The 21,310-nt window shown below is 43.3% G+C and overlaps 2 protein-coding genes and 1 long non-coding RNA gene across 8 annotated transcripts; 2 read left to right on the top strand and 1 right to left on the bottom strand.

Annotated features, from left to right (window-relative positions):
* Nucleotides 1-971: 971 nt before the first annotated feature.
* Nucleotides 972-3,818, top strand: LOC125380984. 2 transcript variants are annotated; one of them, XM_048396806.1, is made up of 2 exons: nucleotides 972-3,407; nucleotides 3,688-3,818. In XM_048396806.1, exon 1 carries the CDS (start codon nucleotides 998-1,000, stop codon nucleotides 3,401-3,403), a length of 2,406 nt encoding a protein of 801 aa, XP_048252763.1. In that variant the 5' UTR covers nucleotides 972-997; the 3' UTR covers nucleotides 3,404-3,407; nucleotides 3,688-3,818. The 2 variants fall into 2 exon arrangements, with proteins under 2 accessions (XP_048252763.1, XP_048252762.1); XM_048396805.1 differs by having other exon boundaries at nucleotides 3,675-3,818.
* A 3,897-nt stretch (nucleotides 3,819-7,715) lies between these two features.
* Nucleotides 7,716-12,851, bottom strand: LOC124144284. 5 transcript variants are annotated; one of them, XM_046513624.2, is made up of 5 exons: nucleotides 12,707-12,766; nucleotides 12,287-12,377; nucleotides 10,647-10,867; nucleotides 9,761-9,807; nucleotides 7,716-7,873 (listed from the first exon to the last, which is right to left on the bottom strand). In XM_046513624.2, the coding sequence occupies exons 3-5, from the start codon at nucleotides 10,864-10,866 to the stop codon at nucleotides 7,778-7,780; spliced, it is 363 nt and encodes a 120-aa protein (XP_046369580.2). In that variant the 5' UTR covers nucleotide 10,867; nucleotides 12,287-12,377; nucleotides 12,707-12,766; the 3' UTR covers nucleotides 7,716-7,777. The 5 variants fall into 5 exon arrangements, with proteins under 5 accessions (XP_046369580.2, XP_046369579.2, XP_046369578.2 ...); XM_046513623.2 differs by lacking the exon at nucleotides 12,287-12,377 and having other exon boundaries at nucleotides 12,707-12,851; XM_046513622.2 differs by lacking the exons at nucleotides 12,287-12,377; nucleotides 12,707-12,766 and adding an exon at nucleotides 12,611-12,633.
* Nucleotides 12,852-14,431: 1,580 nt separating this feature from the next.
* LOC124144286 lies at nucleotides 14,432-15,340 on the top strand. Its single transcript, XR_006862395.2, has 2 exons — nucleotides 14,432-14,718; nucleotides 15,207-15,340. It is a non-coding gene; the product is annotated as an uncharacterized LOC124144286 (long non-coding RNA).
* Nucleotides 15,341-21,310: the final 5,970 nt, after the last annotated feature.

The following is a 21,310-nucleotide window of genomic DNA, read 5'->3' as shown; positions in this document are numbered from 1 at the left end:
AAATCACTTTCCATCGTTTGAGCTGTTCCAAAAGAAATCAATGTTAATATATAATCTTATACTGAATTCTACAAATGATATTCAATGCGAGACTATGCGAGACTATGCGAGTCGTAGGTGGCAACTAAATTGGCCGAGTGTTCAGGCGCCTTGTGTTGTAGATGCCATCTTTGCTATGGTTGCCATGTCAACGTGGTAAGATGCTCTTACTATCAATGGTATATTAGCTCTAGCTCATCCCATGCACTTTGGCACCGATTGATTGGTCCAGATTTGCCGTGATATCGCTGGAATATTGTTGAAAAACATAATGATATTGTAAATCACTCACTCAGGTAAAGTAAGGTGGCGTGTAGGGCTGGGACGGGTAACTCGGGTACCCGGGTCGGATGGGTACTGAGTAGGACCCGGGTACCACAGGACTACCCGGACCCGTGGTTAGTCATGTGATATATAGTTTAATTACAAAAATTATCTGGAACGCTATGGTTACACTACAAGCCACTAATGCTCGCACAACTTTCTGACCATGCACCCATATCTTCTGACTTTTCATATGGTTGAAAAAAGATTTAACTTAAGTCAACTTCAGTGTATGCATGACCAGATCGTTTAATGCATATATCTAAATACGTTTTGCAAGTGCTGTGGTAAAACAAAATTCCCAATCGGACATTTTGTATCGCTCGAGACCTACAGTGGGAACCCGGGTAGGGTCGGGTAATAGGGGGGTGGGTACCCGGGTAGGGTCGGGTAATAGGGGGGTGGGTACCCGGGTAGTAAATTTGGACTCGTCCCAGCCCTAGTGGCGTGAAATAGGGTTTAACGTCGCGGTGAAACTATTACACTTATGTAGCGACGTAATTCCCACATGACTTCCATGTATGGAACAATGTGTATGTGTCCCCTGCCAAAGGCTGTGTAAAATAATACTCAATGACTCACTCACTCACTCACTGATCACTAATGGCTTCATTCCATTCATTCAGGATTCAAGATGTTAGTGTTGGCCTCTCTTCTAACAGTACTGGTCTGCGATGTCAGTGCCATAAAATCTCAACAGGGCATTGTCTTTTGGAGTGACCTGAAACACGATACAGAACATGTCGCACACCAAGATGGTCACCTTACTAATCTCGTCAATCCTGCCTCCGCGATCCTCGCTGGAAAACGTGATGTCAACGATCAAAAGCGAGACTTCTGGAGCCATCTGAAACACGAGGTAGAACATGTCGCACATCAAGTCGGACACGTTGTTGAAGGGGCGGTCGCAGCTAACCTCGCCAATTCTGCTTCCGCGATCCTTGCTGGAAAACGTGATGTCAACGATCAAAAGCGAGACTTCTGGAGCCATCTGAAACACGAGGTAGAACATGTCGCACATCAGGTCGGACACGTTGTTGAAGGGGCGGTCGCAGCTAATCTCGCCAATTCTGCTTCCGCGATCCTTGCTGGAAAACGTGATGTCAACGATCAAAAGCGAGACTTCTGGAGCCATCTGAAACACGAGGTAGAACATGTCGCACATCAGGTCGGACACGTTGTTGAAGGGGCGGTCGCAGCTAATCTCGCCAATTCTGCTTCCGCGATCCTCGTTGGAAAACGTGATGTCAACGATCAAAAGCGAGACTTCTGGAGCCATCTGAAACACGAGGTAGAACATGTCGCACATCAGGTCGGACACGTTGTTGAAGGGGCGGTCGTAGCCAACCTCGCCAATTCTGCTTCCGCTATACTTGCTGGAAAACGTGATGTCAACGATCAAAAGCGAGACTTCTGGAGCCATCTGAAACACGAGGTAGAACATGTCGCACATCAGGTCGGACACGTTGTTGAAGGGGCGGTCGCTGCTAACCTCGTCAATTCTGCTTCCGCGATCCTCGTTGGAAAACGTGATGTCAACGATCAAAAGCGAGACTTCTGGAGCCATCTGAAACACGAGGTAGAACATGTCGCACATCAGGTCGGACACGTTGTTGAAGGGGCGGTCGCTGCTAACCTCGTCAATTCTGCTTCCGCTATACTTGCTGGAAAACGTGATGTCAACAACCAAAAGCGAGACTTCTGGAGCCATCTGAAACACGAGGTAGAACATGTCGCACATCAGGTCGGACACGTTGTTGAAGGGGCGGTCGCTGCTAATCTCGCCAATTCTGCTTCCGCGATCCTTGCTGGAAAACGTGATGTCAACGATCAAAAGCGAGACTTCTGGAGCCACCTGAAACACAACATTGAGAATGTTGCCCACAACGTTGGGCATGCGGCAGAGGCAGCGGCAGTGACGTCTTTGACTAACGCTACAATTGGTGCAACGGCTGGTAAGAGAGGCGCTAAGAATAAACGCGAGTTCTGGAGAGATCTGGAACACGAAACAGAACATGTCGCATACCAAGATGGTCACGCAGCTAATCTCGCCAATTCTGCTTCCGCGATCCTTGCTGGAAAACGTGATGTCAACGATCAAAAGCGAGACTTCTGGAGCCATCTGAAACACGAGGTAGAACATGTCGCACATCAGGTCGGACACGTTGTTGAAGGGGCGGTCGTTGCTAATCTCGCCAATTCTGCCACCGCGATTCTCGCTGGAAAACGTGATGTCAACGATCAAAAGCGAGACTTCTGGAGCCATCTGAAACACGAGGTAGAACATGTCGCACATCAGGTCGGACACGTTGTTGAAGGGGCGGTCGCTGCTAATCTCGCCAATTCTGCCACCGCGATTCTCGCTGGAAAACGTGATGTCGACGATCAAAAGCGAGACTTCTGGAGCCACCTGAAACACGACATTGAGAATGTTGCCCACAACGTTGGGCATGCGGCAGAGACAGCGGCAGTGACGGCTTTGACTAACGCTGCAATTGGTACACCGGCTGGTAAGAGAGGCGCTAAGAATAAACGCGAGTTCTGGAGAGATCTGGAACACGAACCTGCTCACCAAGTCGGCCTGTCTGTAGAGGGTGCTGCTGACATCGCCCTCACTAACGCTGTGGATGAGAGGGATGCCACGAAACGAGACTCCTGGAGCAATCTGAAACTGGAATTTGAAAACATTGGTCATCAGATTGGGCAGATGTTTGAAGGTGTAGTGGTCACTGCCAACACAGGAGCAGGGGGGTTTGGGAAACGCGACATTGCTGAAATAATAAAGGTTTTTTGGGAGCGTCTCAAGGCTGAAGTCATTGATATTGTCCATGAGGTTGAAGGTGTGCTTGTGAACGGCCTGGTGCATCTACAGAATGGTGCGAATAGTGTCGAGGACAAGAGAGGGGTAGCGAACATTAACGACATAATGGCGGAACTGGCTGCTTTCAGAAAGGATTTTGTAACTTGGCTGAATAAAATGTTGTACTCAGAACAACATATGAAAGCAGTGAACAGTGGAACTCAGACCAACGCAAAATGAACAAGTGAGTCAGCAAAAGTCTAAACCTTTACTCTTCCATGGTAAAAAAACATATTTACAAAAGGGTTTTTTTCTTCATAAGGATAATTGTTCCCAGGGGCCTAAGGCACTGTGCAGGATTGTTGCCCTTAGACGTGCCAGGATCCGTCTGTTTCACCAAAGTAATAAACAAGTACACTGCGTCACTTTGCATGATCCTCCCACATTAGATGACACGAGCTGATCAGCTGATAATCATTATCTTATTTACAAAAGTTGTTGTTTCTTTCAGCTTGCCATGGATCCGAGGAGTCGGCTGCACAAGAGTGCGTGTTGAAGTCACAGAACTCGTTTAGTTCCGGTTGTACTATGTAGCTGGTGTTAGTATGAATAAAGCACACATCCCTTGGTATATCTGGGTATGTAAAACCTACAATATGACTCGCTTTATATTTTCTTTTCAATTTATTTGGTAAGAAATAATGGTTCTCTGCTGGGGGTGGGGGGCACAATTCTGTGCAGAAACCTATGATCGTGGGTTCGAACCCCGATACGCCCCGATCATGTTTCCAAGTTTGTCAGCACCATACCGGCGCATCACTTCGGGCTTTCCTCCCACATTGAGCTGAAACGCCGTGATGTAACTAGGATACTGTCCAAAAGCGGTGTTAAATTCAATTTACATTAACTCACTCATTGAACATAGCGATTTAGCCATGTCCATCTCTTTTCATGCAGAGCGGTTCGAGTATTATCGAACAAGCGGCTATAACAGAACACAATTTCATTTGCGAATTTTTTTCTCGCATCACCGATCGTAACAGCTTTTCAATGAGCATACTTTTAAAACTATGTGTTCTTTCATTCTGAGCAATACAATTATGATGAAAGCTTTTATAAAATGCTTAAATCTGTTGGCAGTATCTCTAAATTTATTACGAAAAAAAATTATTCAATTTGTTTTTGTGTCAAGGTTCACGTGATCATTACTAATCATATGCCGATACAATTTTCCCATAGAAAATCAGAGATAAGTAAAATGATAAGTTTCTCTTTCAAATCGTGTGTACTGATAACGTGGTATTCGGTATGTGAAGCTAGTAACATTATCATCATCATTATTATTATGTATAGGTTACACTATAAAATGCAGCAAAGAGGGTTTGGGTGATCCTGGCACAGTCAGGCTGTGCTCAGCTCAGGGCCCTTGCCCCCTCTACACGCAAGCCCAGACAGCGAATGGGACTTCTCCCAGGAAGCGCTGCCTAGTCAAACGCACGCAAAACTTTTCGGAGAATGTGAAGACTCCCCAACACTGCAGCCTTCTGCATTACCCAGATTGTCAGAAGGGCTGTATTCCTGGCAGCAAACCCGGGCACTCTCCCTATGTCAGTCAACAGATTGGGAGGTACGAAACCTAAGGCACCGAGAACAATGAGGAGTCGGACAACTTGGTACTTGGGATGCAAGCGTGACATTTCTTCATCTTCTTCTTCTTCTCTTCTTCTTCTTCTTCTTCTTCTTCTTATTATTATTATTATTATTATTATTTTGGCTCAAATAGGCGACCTTGATTTCCTTACCAACACTTGGCAAGACTAAGCACCCACAAGCAAGAGTATTATGTTGGTAAACCTAGCAGCATAATCAGGGCGAATCTGCATTTCGAATCATCCACGGTATAGGTTCTGACACACCGAGGTAGCAAAACTGCAGTTATACGCAAATCTTGAGAGAGGGTGCAGCGGTGTCAACTCGTTAAACACTTTAACTAACTCATTCGATAGGTTTATTTTCAACAAAAACACTATTCAACCAAAATTATTATTAAACGCGGATTATTTTGCACTTGTATACTTGTGGCAGTGAAGACTTAGCTGTAGATATCTATGTTTTTAATTTAAATATATTTATTCACAAGGAGTGAACGGGATTGGGGGACAAGTTCTTCCAACTTAGAATGCCCTCTCCCTAAACGACATGTTTCAACATAAAGTTTGTTTTATATGAGATAATAACGGCCATAAACGGGTATCTTGTACATTCATCAATGTTACTTTATATATAAACACATAAGGCTAATGATAGGGGTAAATGTGTTAATGTTTTTTTCCTAACTATGTACAGTTAATAAACTTCATTTTCCTCATTAATGATCAAAAAAGTTAATTAAAGCAGAGAAATTTGTAAGTGGAATATTTTATCAATCTTTGTGTGTGCGTTATTTGAAAGGATAAATATACAAGTCTGTGTACTTGAATTTTGTCATTTCGTTTGTTTTTAACGTTTAAATTTTGTGTTCTTCATTCAAGCATTATGTACACCCGTAGAAATGCATCTTCTCGTGGCAAGGGAGTTACTTGACTGTAAATGTCCAGTTTCCACCTTTATAGTGAGTTACCTCCCTTGCCTCGGGAAGGTAGAAATGTGGTCCAGTGGTCTCTTGTAGATTGCGTTGTTCAACACTGCTGGGATATAGATCACACGACAAACACTTTAATCATTAAATATCAGAGCAAATGTTGCAATGGAGAAAATTTCATGACGGAATTGATTCTGCAAGACGTCGTTCACATACATAATTCCCATATATCGCTACATTAGTGCAATAATCTTCAACACGACGTAAAACCCCATTTCACCTCACCTCACCCACCTAATTGGCACAGCCAAAGGGAGATAATATGAAGACATTGACATTACACTCTTCAGAAGCCCACCTCATGACAAGGTGGTAATCAGTCATATATACGACAAGGAATGTTACGAATGTTACGTTTATATATATATATATATATATATATATATATATATATATATATATATATATATATATATATATATATATATATATATATATATAAACGTAACATTTGTAACATATATATATATGTGTGTGTGTGTATATATATATATATGTGTGTGTGTGTGTGTGTGTCTCTGTGTGTGTGTGTGTGTCCGTGTGTGTCTTGGTCTCTGTGTTTGTCTGTGTGTCTCTGTGTGTGCTTGTGTGTGTTTCCCTTGCATTATCTACTATATGCGGAGCGTTAGGCCGAGTACAAAGAAGTACCAACAAGTACCATCTTTATACGTATTTGGATATGACGCGGCAGGAGATCTCCGGACAGACACTTTAGCCATTAGACCGTTATCCACCCACTTTGCCATCTATAAGATAGGTCCGAGTAATCATTCAATGTGCACAGTTGTGTTTTGAACGTTAGTGATGCAGTGTTTCGGCCACCATTTTCAGTAATGTTTTCCATAGCATGTAATGTTTTGGTCACATCCAATTTTCAAGTGTATACTTTGTTTTGCCCTGCAGTATATTTTATACGTGTTGACAGCGGGATTTCCCCTACACTGGTACTCATAAATGGATCCACACCTACACCGTGCCATACTTTGGTAACATGGTGCAATAGCTGTAGCATCTCCCACAGGTGAGTCCGAATAGACAGTGTTTCTATATATCGAGCTCTGGCACAGTCTGGTACCATAATCCCCCAGAAGATAACAATCTGGCAACGCTGAGCCTAGGCAGAGGCCAGTGGAGAAAGCTGTTGTGTCGAGAAGCTGGTCTTCACCAGCTGAACAATTGGCATAATAAGCATCATCATTATCATCTGTCTTTATATAATTTCAATCTGTTGTAAACACATGGTTGGCTGTTGATAGGTTTCTATGAGAAAATGTTCACAATTTCGAAATACTGAGAACGCTTGTGGATTTACCTTTCGAGAGTGTTGTTGTTGTAGTTGTTGTAATTGGACTAGATAATACAGTGATTGACATCATGAGCACCGATCTACGCAATTGGGATACGATGACATGCATCAGCCAAGTCAGCGAGCCTGACCTCCCGATCCTATCACTCGCCTCTTACAAGCATTGGTTGCTGAAGACCAATTCTAAACGGATCTTCACCTTTCATTAGGGAGTGAGTGATATGTTACATAACGGCCAGAATGTTCCTGCTGCACATGAAAACAGTGGCCTGCAAAAAATAAGGTCTGCATGATGAAAACCAATGGTTAACATCATGCTTCGAGCCATGCTTTCCGGGCACGAGACCCCGCTTGCTCTCACACCATCCTCATCAGTCAACTCGTGAGGATCTGGGAGATTATTCTGCTCCAGGCTTACCACGTCTTTAGGACCACGTCTTGAACACTCTGATATCTGACCTTTCTCGTTAAATTGGTAAAGGGTCAACATGTAAGCTTGAACAGCTAGAGTTACCTGCCCTTCTCGTGTAAACATACGGATCAGACACATATTTCATTATCACTTTAAGTGAGGGTTCAGTTTATGATAAATGTGAATATATGGATATTTTTTTAGGGAAGACATTTAATCAGTATACGTCGTCGTCAATGACGACACAAGATGGTATCAATTGTGTCTCGTGCGAACACCAAGTAAGCCCAACAAGGGGTTCCAATGGAGTAGGAGTGACGGCGGTACGGCTGCAGCCTCGGCAATGAGGGCCTGAAACAGAGGAGGGTGTGTAGAGTGGACTGTCATGACTCCACACAGTGACGCTTCAGTTTTACCATCACAGCTATCTACATAACAGTAGCTAATGTTACATTGTCACTGTGGGCTATCTTACAATAGCTCATGTTACATTCTCACTGTTGGATCTCACACCAACTAATGTTACAGTGTGACCAAGGGCAATCTCACAGCAGCTAATGTTACATTGTCACTGGGGGGCTATATCACAGCGGCTAATTTTAAATTGTCATTGAGGGCTATATCACAGGAGCTAATGTGACCTTGTCACCGCGGTCTATAAAACAGCTGCTAATGTTACATTGTGACTGTGGGCTATATAACAATAGCTTATGTTACAGTGTGACTGTGGGCTAAAAAACGGAAGCCAATGTTACATTCTATCTGCGGTCTATAAAACAGCTGCTAATGTTACAGTGTGACTGTGGGCTATATAACAATAGCTTATGTTACAGTGTGACTGTGGGCTAAAAAACGGAAGCCAATGTTACATTCTATCTGCGGGCTATATAACAGTAGCTAATGTTACATTGTCACTGAGGGCTATCTTACAATAGCTCATGTTACATTCTCACTGTTGGATATCTAACAGCAGCTATTGTTACATTGTCACTGAGGGCTATATAACAGCAGCTGATGTTACATTGTCACTGATTGCTATATCACAGCAGCTGATGTTACATTGTCACTGAGGGCTATATCACAGCAGCTGATGTTACATTGTCACTGATTGCTATATCACAGCAGCTGGTGTAACATTGTCACTGAGGGCTATATAACAGCAGCTATTGTTACACTGACACTGAGGGCTATATAACAGCAGCTGATGTTACATTGTCACTGAGGGCTATATAACAGCAGCTGATGTTACATTGTCACTGAGGGCTATATAACAGCAGCTGATGTTACATTGTCACTGAGGGCTATATAACAGCAGCTATTGTTACACTGACACTGAGGGCTATATCACAGCAGCTGATGTTACATTGTCACTGATTGCTATATCACAGCAGCTGATGTTACATTGTCACTAATTGCTATATCACGGCAGCTGACGTTACATTGGCACTGTCGGCTATAAAATAGCTGCTAATGCTACATTGTGACTTTGGGCTTTCTAACAGCAGCTAATGTCACTGTGGGCTAGATCACAGCAGCTAATGTTACATTGTCACTGTGGGCTAGATCACAGCAGCTAATGTTACAATGTCACTGGGGCCTATATCACAGGAGCTTATGTTACATTGTCACTGCGAGCTATAAAACAACAGCTAGTGTTACATTGTCACTGTGGGCTCGATCACAGCAGCTAAGGTTACATTGTCACTGTGGGCTAGGTCACAGCAGCTAGTGTTACATTGTGACTGTGGGCTCGATCACAGCAGCTAATGTTACATTGTCACTGTGGGCTAGATCACAGCAGCTAATGTAACAGTATCACTGCGAGCTATAAAACAACAGCTAGTGTTACATTGTGACTGTGGGCTATAAAACGGAAGCTAATGTTACATTGCTACTGGGGCCGATATCACAGGAGCTAATGTTACATTGTCACTGCCAGCTATAAAACAACAACTGATGTTACATGGTGACTGTAGGCTATAAAACGGAAGCTAATGTTACATTGTCACTGTGGGCTATATAACAGTAGCTAATGTTACATTGTGAATGTGTGCTTTGTAACAGCAACTAATATTACATTTTCACCGTGGGCTATCTAACAAAAGCATAATGTTACATTGTGATTGTGGGCTATATTACAGTAGCTAATGTTACATTGTCACTAATTGCTATATCACGGCAGCTGACGTTACATCGTCGGTGTAAGCTTTATCGCTAATAGCATAATGTTCCATTTACCTGGCTGAGATAGCGAGTCAGGTTGTGAATTTGCTTTGCTGGCAGATCTGTGAAGACGAAACATGGAATAATGCAGTCATCGTGTAGAAATATAACGATCATATCTTAACTATAAACTAGGCCTTGTAAGTTGGTAATATTACACGTTCTCCATAAATAAGAGGCCCTACCTTGAGATGAACCACAAGATAATGGTAACTGAGATGAGTTGTAAGTTGGTAATGACCCTAACTGAGATGAGCTGTAAGTTGGTAATGACCCTAACTCAGATGAGTTGTAAGTTGGTAATGACTCTAACTCAGATGAGTTGTAAGTTGGTAATGACCCTAACTCAGATGAGTTGTAAGTTGGTAATGACCCTAACTCAGATGAGTTGTAAGTTGGTAATGACTCTAACTGAAATGAGTTGTAAGTTGGTAATGACTCTAACTGAAATGAGTTGTAAGTTGGTAATGGCCCTAACTGAGATGATGTGTAAGTTGGTAATGACTCTAACTCAGATGAGTTGTAAGTTGGTAATGACCCTAACTGAGATGAGCTGTAAGTTGGTAATGACCCTAACTGAGATGAGCTGTAAGTTGGTAATGACAGTCTAAGATGAGCTGCGAGACTGGTAATGACCCTAACTGAGATGAGCTGTAAGTTGGTAATGACAGTCTAAGATGAGCTGCGAGACTGGTAATGACCCTAACTGAGATGAGCTGTAAGTTGGTAATGACAGCCTAAGATGAGCTGCGAGACTGGTAATGACCCTACCTGAGATGAGCTGTAAGTTGGTAATGACACTAACTGAGATGAGCTGTAAGTTGGTAATGACAGTCTAAGATGAGCTGCGAGACTGGTTATGACAGTCTAAGATGAGCTGCGAGACTGGTAATGGCCCTACCTGAGATGAGCTGGAAGACAGGTAATGGCCCCACTAAGTCCAGGAACTCCTTCAGCTCATTTCTTTCAGCTGTAGCCACCAGCTGCGCCAGCAGGATCCTCTCATTCTGCGGCAGTTGATCCAACACATGCCCACTTACAAACTCATGAAGCTTCTGCTCCAGCACGGTAGCAGCGCAGGCAACACAGAGGACGCTCAGGACTATCACGCTCAGCCTCATTCTGGAAACAGATCAACTATACAAATCACACGTCATCCCCCATCTTTATCCCCTCTCTGTCTCCGTATCTCTCTCTCTCTCTCTCTCTCTCTCTCTCTTTCTCTCTCTCTCTCTCTCTCTTTCTCTCTCTCCTCTCTTCCTCTCTCTCTCCCCCCTCCCTTCCCTTCCCCCTGTCTCTCCCTCTCTTCCTCTCTCTCTCACTCTCTTTTCCCACTCTCTCTTCCCCTCTGTCTCTCGCTCTCTTCCTCTCTCCTCTCCCCTCGTTCTCTTCCCCTCTGTCCCTCGCTCTCTTCCTCTCTCTCCCCTACTCTCTCTTACCCTTTCCCTCTCTCTCCCTCTCTCTCTTTCCCTCTCTCTCTCCCTCTCCCTCTGTCTCTCACTCTTCCTCTCTCTCTCTCCCCCTCTCCCCTCTCTCTCTATCTCTCTCTCTCTGTGTTTGATACACTCACTGATCACCGATAAAGTAAAATGGTATAGTCTGCTAAACATATCTAAAATTCAACCTATTGAGTAGATATGAAATACAGATTTTAAACCTTATGCTCTTGTACAAAATTCAAGGAAGTGGGAACCTTTAACGAGAAGTTAACATTGACCAGCATTGTGGCATACTCTCGATTTGTTCCTAAAAGGTGCACACTAAGAGTTTTGCAAGCTCCGGTCTTTGAGGGGAGTGTGAGGTACATTCCACAGAGAGACCGTCATGTTTGCATTGCTGAGAGTCGCCAGATGGACTGATGTCTGTGTAGGTGGTCTAGTTACATGGAACACACATGATACACACATGAAGCGTCATCAGGTTTTTGATGAGTCATTTGAGATTAATCTATCTTCACGAACACGCGTGAGTGAGTGAATGTTGTCGAAAGCCTCAGATGCAGTATTCCAGCTCTATCACAGCGGTATATTAAGAATCGAATCTGGGTCAGACAGACTAGAGGTTGACTGCATGGGCAACAATTCACGCCATCAGGACACGTTGACCTATCGCCATACAAGACTGTATGACAAGAGGGATGACTCAACTTTCCAATAGTCAACTTTCCCTTCACGTCGAGCAATATTCCAGTAAATGTTTGAGATACAATCGAGCATGCACTTGCCGCAAAGATTTCAAAGATCATCATACGACTCTTGCTCAGAAGTTGTTTGGTCAAGGTTACAACATTCAAGGCCTCAGCAAAGCTTTCAAAACATTTTATGGTAGACATGTGGAGGATATTCCCAAATTTGACGCATCCGTGACAAAAATGATGTCCGATGCAATTTCCTATTTTGACTTGTACCATATGATCCCGTTTTTCCCCGACTTTTCGCGAACTCCTGGTATCATTACTATCTGATAATTGTAGAAGAGTTTGATGAACTGTCTCAAGTTGTCTGCTCATTCCATGGGCGTAAGTTGTGTTGCTAAGGTTACCTTCCCCACTCCTGGTGCAACTTGTCGTTACCCGGATGCAGATATGAGTTCCGGATCACACCGGAAATACCAGGCAGCCTCAGCAACGAATCTAACGTATTCAACATTACATGTAGAGACAATAAACAATTGTGTTCCTAAATGTACACGTGACATATGAGTGGTGTCCCTAAATTATTTAATTGCTATATTGTTATCAAGGCGTACACACCTGAATAGCATCTGATTATTTGGCTGAGGAGTTGCCAGTATGAAAATCCCCCTACATACCTGGGCCCGTTTCACAAAGCGGTCACAACGCTAAAACGATCGTAACTCCCATACCTTAACATAGACAGTCGTAGCGATACGACCACTTTGGGGAGCGGGTCCCTGTCATCGATTAAAGTGTATATTAGATTCTTGTAATGAACGAGGTACCTGCCGCTCAGAAGACTGCGAGCTGTGAAGAAAAACGGCAGCGTGTCAGCGGCGCACCTTGTCCGACCTCGCGAGATATCGGCACAAGGCGTGGCTTATCAATACACCAACGATTTCTACTGCGTACCTTTCTCTTAGGAATGAATGTACACGTTGTTACCTACATACCCTGGTTGGTCATCAGTATCTGATGGAATAAGAGACACGGATGAAAGTGTCGCAGGAGTATACTGTGAAGAATTGCGTTACCAGTCATGGGTTCTCATCCCAGATTCGCCCCGAATATGATTCTTGGCGTATTAGCATAAAATCCTATTTTTGTGATTTTCACCCAAGTGCCAAACAAAAACACAGTAATACAACTGAAAAATTGTTCAAAGAGCGGGATACTCAATTTCTGCCACAACACAAGCGGTAGTTGCAGAAATGAACTCACATATCTCGCTATGTTCTTGGGTGGCGGAGTAGTCTTGTGGTTAAAGTGTTCGCTCGTCACACCGACAGCCAGAGTTCGATTCCCATCAAGGGCACCATGGGTGAAGCCCATTTCCTGTGTTTCCGCCGTGATATAGCGAGGAAAAAGCGACGTAAAAACATACTCAAAGCAATTACTCAAACAGATTTGTTAATTTGCACTGTGGCAAAGTATGGAGCGGACGTTTTCTGAAATGTTAAGTGGCACCATTTTCTTCATCTGACTACGGGGGCGGTCGGGTAGCCTAGTGGTTTAAGCGTACGCTCGTCACGCTGAAGAACCGGGTGGTTCGATTCCCGACATGGGTACACTGTGTGAAGCCCATTTCTGGTGTCCCCCGCCGTGATATTGCTGGAATATTGCTAAAAGCGGCGTTAAACCATACTCACTCACTCAACTGACTACGCGCCTTTCATGAAATAGTAGGGATAAACGAACAGGTAATAGATATCTTAACAGTTGCTTTGTTTGTACATGAGCACCTATACATAAATACTTTACACTCTGCATACGTCCAACTCGGAGTTAGGTTCTTCAAATTGGAGGATGAACCGTATTCAGTTCCTGTATAGTCATCCATGGTGCCGCGATTCGCTTTGCAGAGTAGCCTCCCTTAGCCAGAATCTGATAACCGTGTGTTGGAATCCCATATCTGCCCTACAAATGTTGATTGCATTGTTGGTACTAAACCAGAGGGACAGTCTGATATAGCTGAAATTCTGTTTAAATCGATGTTAAACCCAAGTCACTCACTCACAGACACTGATAAGCTTATCTTGCCGAAAGTCACCTGGACACGTTTCACGGGCACCTGATAAACATAATTTCAGTAAAAACCAAATGACAAAAAATAGTACATAAAACAAAGCCATTCGTCACAACTCGCCCCTTTCCGTAACCTGCAAGAAGACTCGTATTTTCGCACATAACATTCATCGATAGGGGGCTATCGATGAATGTTATGTGCGAAAATACGACAAACCAATCAGAATCCGTTTATGGTTTCAAGTTCTTCGTCAAAGAATCCCTCACAAATAATTTTTGATTTTACAGATGTCTTGCATCTAAAAATATACCAAAGACACAGTTAAACGTGTTCAATCATACTGTATAATTCCGCACGCCCCAATGTGCTTTAAATTGCATCTGAAATATATATAATACATGGGGAAATAATATGTGAACCATTACGCAACGAGTTGACAATTGTTTTAGGTATGCCCGTTTGCGCTAAGACGGAACCCGGTCGCAAAAATGGCCAAGAGAGGGGCACGAGTCGCTATTCGGCTTGTCCTGGAATAACACGAGTTGGTCACCAATGAGAACATAGCACAACTGCAATGGGAAACTAAAAAGTGAAACAGTTACACTAATCCATGTATTTTCATATTCTGACAGAAACCTCAACTATTAAATGTGGCTGATTATCAACCCATTACAGAACCCTGACACTACACGTGTGAGATGCAGGCAGAAAGAAGATAACGGTTGTTGACACAGCATGGCAGTCACGACCACCGCAGATGTTTCGTTCAAGGTAATTGTACATTAATTTATTATGGGTTAAATTCGGTAAGAGTTTGCCTGCCGCAGCCAGGTACATTGCACGTGAATGTGGTGTCACGAAGTGACGTGAGGAAGTGTTCACTGACTGTGTTGCACCATTCGAGGTCTTCGCATCACACAGGCGGGCAGATTTTACATCTTGCTAAATATTGGCTCAAGAATTTGAGGTTACAGAGTATTGGAGTGTTTAGCCGTTGGGCAAAGTTGAGCCGATGGACAAAGTTCGGCCGTTGGGCAGATCCTTTTATTTGAGTGATACGATGTGTGTGATATGGGAAGTTGCTGGTAAAGTTACAGTTGGGATCCAAAACTGAGCCAAGGAAAACGGAAGAAAAAGAAGATTAATTTAAGATAAGTATATCATGGTTATAATTTCAAACATTTCTGAATAACAACTGCAAAACGTGTTACATCACGTTTGCTTTGGTCACAATTTTAGTTTGGAATTGTATATTTCAGGGAACTGAAAACGGACGCCGTTTCGACAGATTCGTGGATTCGACTTGAAAGACTGTTTACGAGTATGACCAGTGTATTTATTTGTGTTTGTTAATAAACCTGCTCGCTTGGCAGCTGCGGTAGGCATAACCCTTGAGATGCGTATGTTGTACATGGTAAATATTTTATGTTCGTTTGAGCGAAGCGAATTAGAACATAACAAGTGATTCTGCCTGCTCCCGTTCACATGCTACGGAGATTTCTATTTATAGTACCATTGGAAACCGCCCGCCACATGACCCATGAACACAATCACATGACCCATGAATACCCGTCACATGATCCATGAGCATTCGTCACATGACCCATGAACTCCGGTCCTAGAACCCGTCTCATGACCCATGAACACTCGTATCATAACCAATGAACATCTGGCACGTGACCCATGAGCACCCGGCACATGACCCATGAACACCCGTCACATGACCCATGAACACCCGTCACATGACCCATGAACAGCCGTCACATGACCCGTGAACACCCGTCACATAACCCATGAACACCCGTCACATGACCCGTGAACACCCGTCACATGACCCATGAACACCCGTTACATGAACCATGAATATCGGTCACATGATCCATGAACACCCGTCACATGACCCATGAACATCAGTCACATGACCCATGAACACCAGTCACATAACCCATGAATACCGAATATCAATTGAACCATGAATACCAGTCACATAACCCATGAACACCCTTCACATGACCCATGAAAACTCGTATCATGACCTATGAACACCCAGCACATGACCCATGAACACTCGTATCATGACCCATGAACACCCAGCACATGACCCATGAACACCAGTCACATGAACCATGAACACTCGTATCATGACCAATGAACACCCAGCACATGACCCTTGAACACCAGTCACATGACCCATGAACACTCGTATCATGACCCATGAACACCCAGCACATGACCCATGAACACCAGTCACATGAACCATGAACACTCGCATCATGACCCATGAACACCCAGCACATGACCCATGAACACCAGTCACATGACCCATGATCACTCGTATCATGACCCATGAACACCTAGCACATGACCCATGAACACCAGTCACATGAACCATGAAAACCGGTCACATGACCCATGAACACCCGTCACATGACCCATGAACAACCGTCACATGACCCATGAACACCAGTCACATGACCCATGAACACCAGTCACATAACCCATGAATACCGGTCACATGACCCATGAACACCCGTCAATTGAACCATGAATACCGGTCACATGACCCATGAACATCCGTCACATAACCCATGAATACCGGTCATATGACCCATGAACACTCGTATCATGACCCATGACAATGTTCACTGTTATTACATCACTGTATGAATACAGGTATGTACAGTTTAGTCGTTTCGTTAACCAAACCGTAGGTGTATTGACCGATACGCTATAAGTTTATGGATTTGGATGAGTACACGAATATTGATAATTGTACCCACTTTCTGTCTCCTGTTTCATTTGTTTAGCACGTACACGGTCGGTGCTTCTCACATTCTCACCTGTACGTATAGGTATCACAATATTAAGACGCCTACATATAACGTATGTTGCCACGTTATGATTATTACCGTGAATGTCCCAAATATATTCAAGATGTGAATCATAATCAAGAGAATGACATATATGTTCAGCAGTTCCACACTCTCAGGCAAATGCGGGTGGGTGGGTGGGTGGGTAGACTTGTCGTTATAGCATTCGTTGAAGGCCAGGGTTCGATTCCCGACATGAGTACAAGGTGTGAAGATCCGGGGTAGAATAGGTCTTCAGCAACCCATGCTTACCGTAAAAGGCGACTACGCTTGTCGTAAGAGGCGACTAACGGGATTGGGTGGTCAGGCTCGCTGACTTGGTTGATGCATGTCATTATATCCAAATTGCGTGGATCGATGCTAATGATGTCAATTACTGGATTGTCTGGTTTAGATTCGATTATTTACAGACTGCCGTCATATAGCTGGAATAATGCTGAGTGCGGCGTAAAACAACAAACAAACAAAACAAGGTGTGAAGCTTATTTCTGTTGTCGCAAGCCATGATATTGCTGGAATATTGCTAAAAAGGACGAAAAATCATACTTACTCACTCTGGCTACTGACAGAACTGTGCCGCCACTAGGCATACTCTAAATATATGGGAACCAAAATTTTTCCCCTTGAATGTGTTATGTCTGTGTCAGTTACCTTTATCCACAGCAATACGTAAACATCACATCTTGATGTTTACTCGCCGGGGTACCTATACTCCTCCTTAGTGTTCACGTGCTGTTTCTTATGGTTATGGAAATGATGTTCGTGTTTTCATAACATCACACACAACATGTACTGATATATGCACATGGTATAACACCTGTACTGCGTGTATGGAAACTACAAGTGCTATAACATTCTGCGATGAGTAAATCGAACAATGCACTTGGTATAGCCTCATGCACTATGAATATTGATATACACACACACACACATGGTATAACATTCTGCATGTGTATATTGGTATACACATATGGTATAACATTCTGCATATTTATATTGATATACACACATGGTATAACGTTCTGCATATGTATATTGATATACACACATGGTATAACATTCCGCACATGAACATAAACATACACAAATGATACAATTTCCTGCAATGTGTGTATTGATATATAGACGTGATATAATATCCTTAACTGTGCATACAGATATACACACATAATATCAGATCTTGTTCTATGTTTATTTATATATACACGTGGTATAACAACTTTCACTCTGTTCATTGATATATACACATAATATAACATCCTGCACTATATATTCTGAACCGCCAAAGAAACGGCACCCCAAGTAACATTGCATTTAAATATCTGGGTCATTCTGTCAAAGTTTCTAAAATTTAACATTACTTTGTCCGGAAAAATGAAATTTGATGATAAAAAACAAAGCAGATGACAATAAAACCGAACGCCCAAAAGCATCACGGCAACGGCCATGGTAACCCGATACACGTGATTTCTGTGCAAATTGAAATGCACATGCATTCCCCCATTTCTTGAGCTATAAAAATCCACTAAGATAACATTCATTCGTTTTTGAATTTCTACCACATGCCAAGATTGACAAGAAATCAGCGACACCAAGCCATTGGACGACTGCAAGCTGGACAAACCGCCCGGCAAGAAGCCAATGCATTTCGAATTCACGTAAGGACCATACAGGCTCCAGCAACGGTAACAGACCACCATCACTACAGATGACCGACCACGTAGGGGAAGACCAGGGATTGTACGAAAGCATCTTCAAGATCGCTTTGTTACTGCTGCGGAAACTGTTCGACAGACCATGGGGACACACCAGCGACACATTAGTGCGGACACCGTGCGTCGACGATTGACGAGCAGACACCTCCACTGTCACAGGCCACACCGAGGATCCATTCTGACACTACGTCATCGCCGGGACCGTCGTCAGTGTGCATCGCAGCACCAGCATTGGCGCCACCAGCAGTGGAGAAGAGTCCTCTTCTCAGACGAGAGCCGTTACTGTATCCCAACAGCAGATGACACAGAGAGAGTCTGGCGACGCCGTGGGAAATGTTATTCGGATGCTTGTGTTGTTGAGAGAGACTCCTTGGCTGGTCCGAGCATCATGGTGTGGGTAGGAATTGGTCTTACACAGAGTGTCGGCCCTGGGGTCTTCCAGAACATCGGTCCAGGTGTCATAGCAGCTCTGTAGATTGATCAAGTCTTGAGACCACACGCCATACCTCATTTGGCACGTCGCCGCAACAACGAGTTTCAGCATGATAACGCCCGTGTCCACACTTCGAGAGCAACAAGAGCAACAAGAGACTCCAGCAGAATGGCATCAGAACCATGCAGTGACCTTCCCTCAGACCCGATTTAAATCCCATTGAGCACCTGTGGGACGAGATTCAAAGACGGCTGAATGACGTCCGACCAAGGCCGACAACTGCGGCTGAACTGCGTCGGGCGTTCCTCAGAGTGTGGGCCCAAGTGCCTATGGCCTTCATCCACCGCCTCATCCATTCGCTGTATCGAGGTTGCACGGCAGTCATCAATGCACATGGCGGACACACGAGACACTGACTTGTGATGCCATTTTCTCAGTGTTGTGTTTCACTTTGAGAACAGTTGACACTTTAATTTCAACCTTGATGATCAGTTTTGCCAAGTTTCATCTTTTTAATATGTCTCAAAGTATGTTAACAGTGTTTGGAAAAATAAGGTTTCTCAAATATCTATCCATGTGACGTTTCTTTTGCGGTTCAGTATATAATGATATATACACGTGGTATAACACAAATGATATAACATTCTGGACAAAAGTCCTCATGGACATAATCCCCTTAGGACAAAAGCCCTATCAGCTATTATTTTGTCATTTATATAAGTAAATGTTTTGCTTAAAATAAATGTTTAAAAACACCCACAAGTTTAACCAACTTGTAAAAATTAACCATTGATAAGGGGAGCCTCAAAGTATTAATTAAGAAAACATCAAAATGATTTCTAGATCAAGATATTTCAGACAGCTCCGACTGCAGAACCTGGGACATGATCAAAAGATAAGTGTTGTAGAGTTTCTGCACGGTATAGGACATAGCAGTAGGTAACATTAGGACAGTCCCAGAATATGCAATGCTAAAGGACTCCCAGAATAACAAGCTGTTGTGTGAAGTAAAATAATAAAATATTTTTAAAAACCTTACAGCTTCTGTTTCTTTACTAATGAAACTTATAGCGGCTTTTTTCCTAGGTGTTGGGGGTAATGTCCAGAGGTCTTTCGTCCAAGGGTTTTTTTTTCCATGAGGGCTTATGTCCATGGGGGCTTTTGTCCGTACACCTGTTTGACGGTGGCTCAAATGAGAAAAACAGTTTATGAAGACATTCAACACATTGCTCTGCAAAGTCAGTCAGACTAAAGGCTGCTTGTATGATAAAGGCAATCTAAGAATCAATATAACCTATTTTAGTGTATACTTGAGTGAAGGAAGATAAGATTAGTTTCCTGTGTAACATACTTAGAAACCATCTGGCGTTCAAATCGAGGTTAAGGTCGCGTCTAAATTTGTCAACGAGGGCCTATCTCAAACATTTTTTCGATATGCTAACGTTATGCGTATTATCATTCATTCACCAAATTGTATGAAGTGTCTACTTTATAGCATTTGATAATAGTATTTTGGCAATATATGAACTAGATTTAAGATATATTTCAGAGAGAGGGAGGAAGAGAGAGAGAAGGGGAGGGGGACCACAACTAACGCCCATGGAATGAGCAGACAACTTGAGACTCTTCTACAATTATCAGATAGTAATGATACCAGGAGTTCGCGAAAAGTCGGGGAAAATCGGGAACATATGGTACAAGTCAAACTAGGAAATTGCATCGGACATCATTTTTTGTCACTGATGCGTCAAATTTGGAAATGTCCTCCACATGTCTACCATAAAACGTTTTGAAAGCTTTACTGAGGCCTGATTCGATTCTTAACATACCGCTGTGATAGAGCTGGAATATTGTCATCTGCGGCTTTTGACAACATTCACTCACTCACGCTTGTTCGTGAAGATAGGTTAATCTCAAATGACTCATCAAAAACCTGATGACGCTTCATGTGTGTATCATGTGTGTTCCATGTAACTAGACCACCTACACAGACATCAGTCCATCTGGCGACTCTCAGCAATGCAAACAAGACGGTCTCTCTGTGGAATGTATCTCACACTCTCCTCAAAGACCGGAGCTTGCAACTCTTAGCGTGCACCTTTTAGGAACAAATCGAGAGTATGCCACAATGCTGGTCTATGTTAACTGTAAATGGCTATACCATTTTACTATATCGGTGATCAGTGAGTGTATCAAGAGAGAGAGAGAGAGAGAGAGAGAGAGAGAGAGAGAGAGAGAGAGAGAGAGGGGGAGGGAGGGAGGGAGGGAGAGAGAGAGAGAGAGAGAGAGAGAGAGAGAGAGAGAGAGAGAGAGAGAGAGAAAGTCGACCGTCAATTATACTTTTA

This window comes from Haliotis rufescens, unplaced genomic scaffold, assembly GCF_023055435.1.
Source record: "Haliotis rufescens isolate VD_foot unplaced genomic scaffold, xgHalRufe1.0.p SCAF_16, whole genome shotgun sequence".
Lineage (NCBI taxonomy): Eukaryota > Metazoa > Mollusca > Gastropoda > Lepetellida > Haliotidae > Haliotis > Haliotis rufescens.
Note: the sequence above shows the minus strand (reverse complement) of the source record. Positions and strands in the feature narration are given on the sequence as shown.

Coding starts and splice junctions, on each gene's coding strand:
- LOC125380984 (XM_048396806.1), top strand. CDS start 998: ATGTTAGTGTTGGCCTCTCTTCTAACAGTACTGGTCTGCGATGTCAGT.
- LOC124144284 (XM_046513620.2), bottom strand. CDS start 11,552: ATGTACCTCACACTCCCCTCAAAGACCGGAGCTTGCAAAACTCTTAGT. Junction 10,868..11,478: donor CTTTTAGGAACAAATCGAGA/GTATGCCACAAT, acceptor ATCTGTTTCCAG/AATGAGGCTGAGCGTGATAG. Junction 7,874..9,760: donor TGACTCGCTATCTCAGCCAG/GTAAATGGAACA, acceptor CCTCTGTTTCAG/GCCCTCATTGCCGAGGCTGC.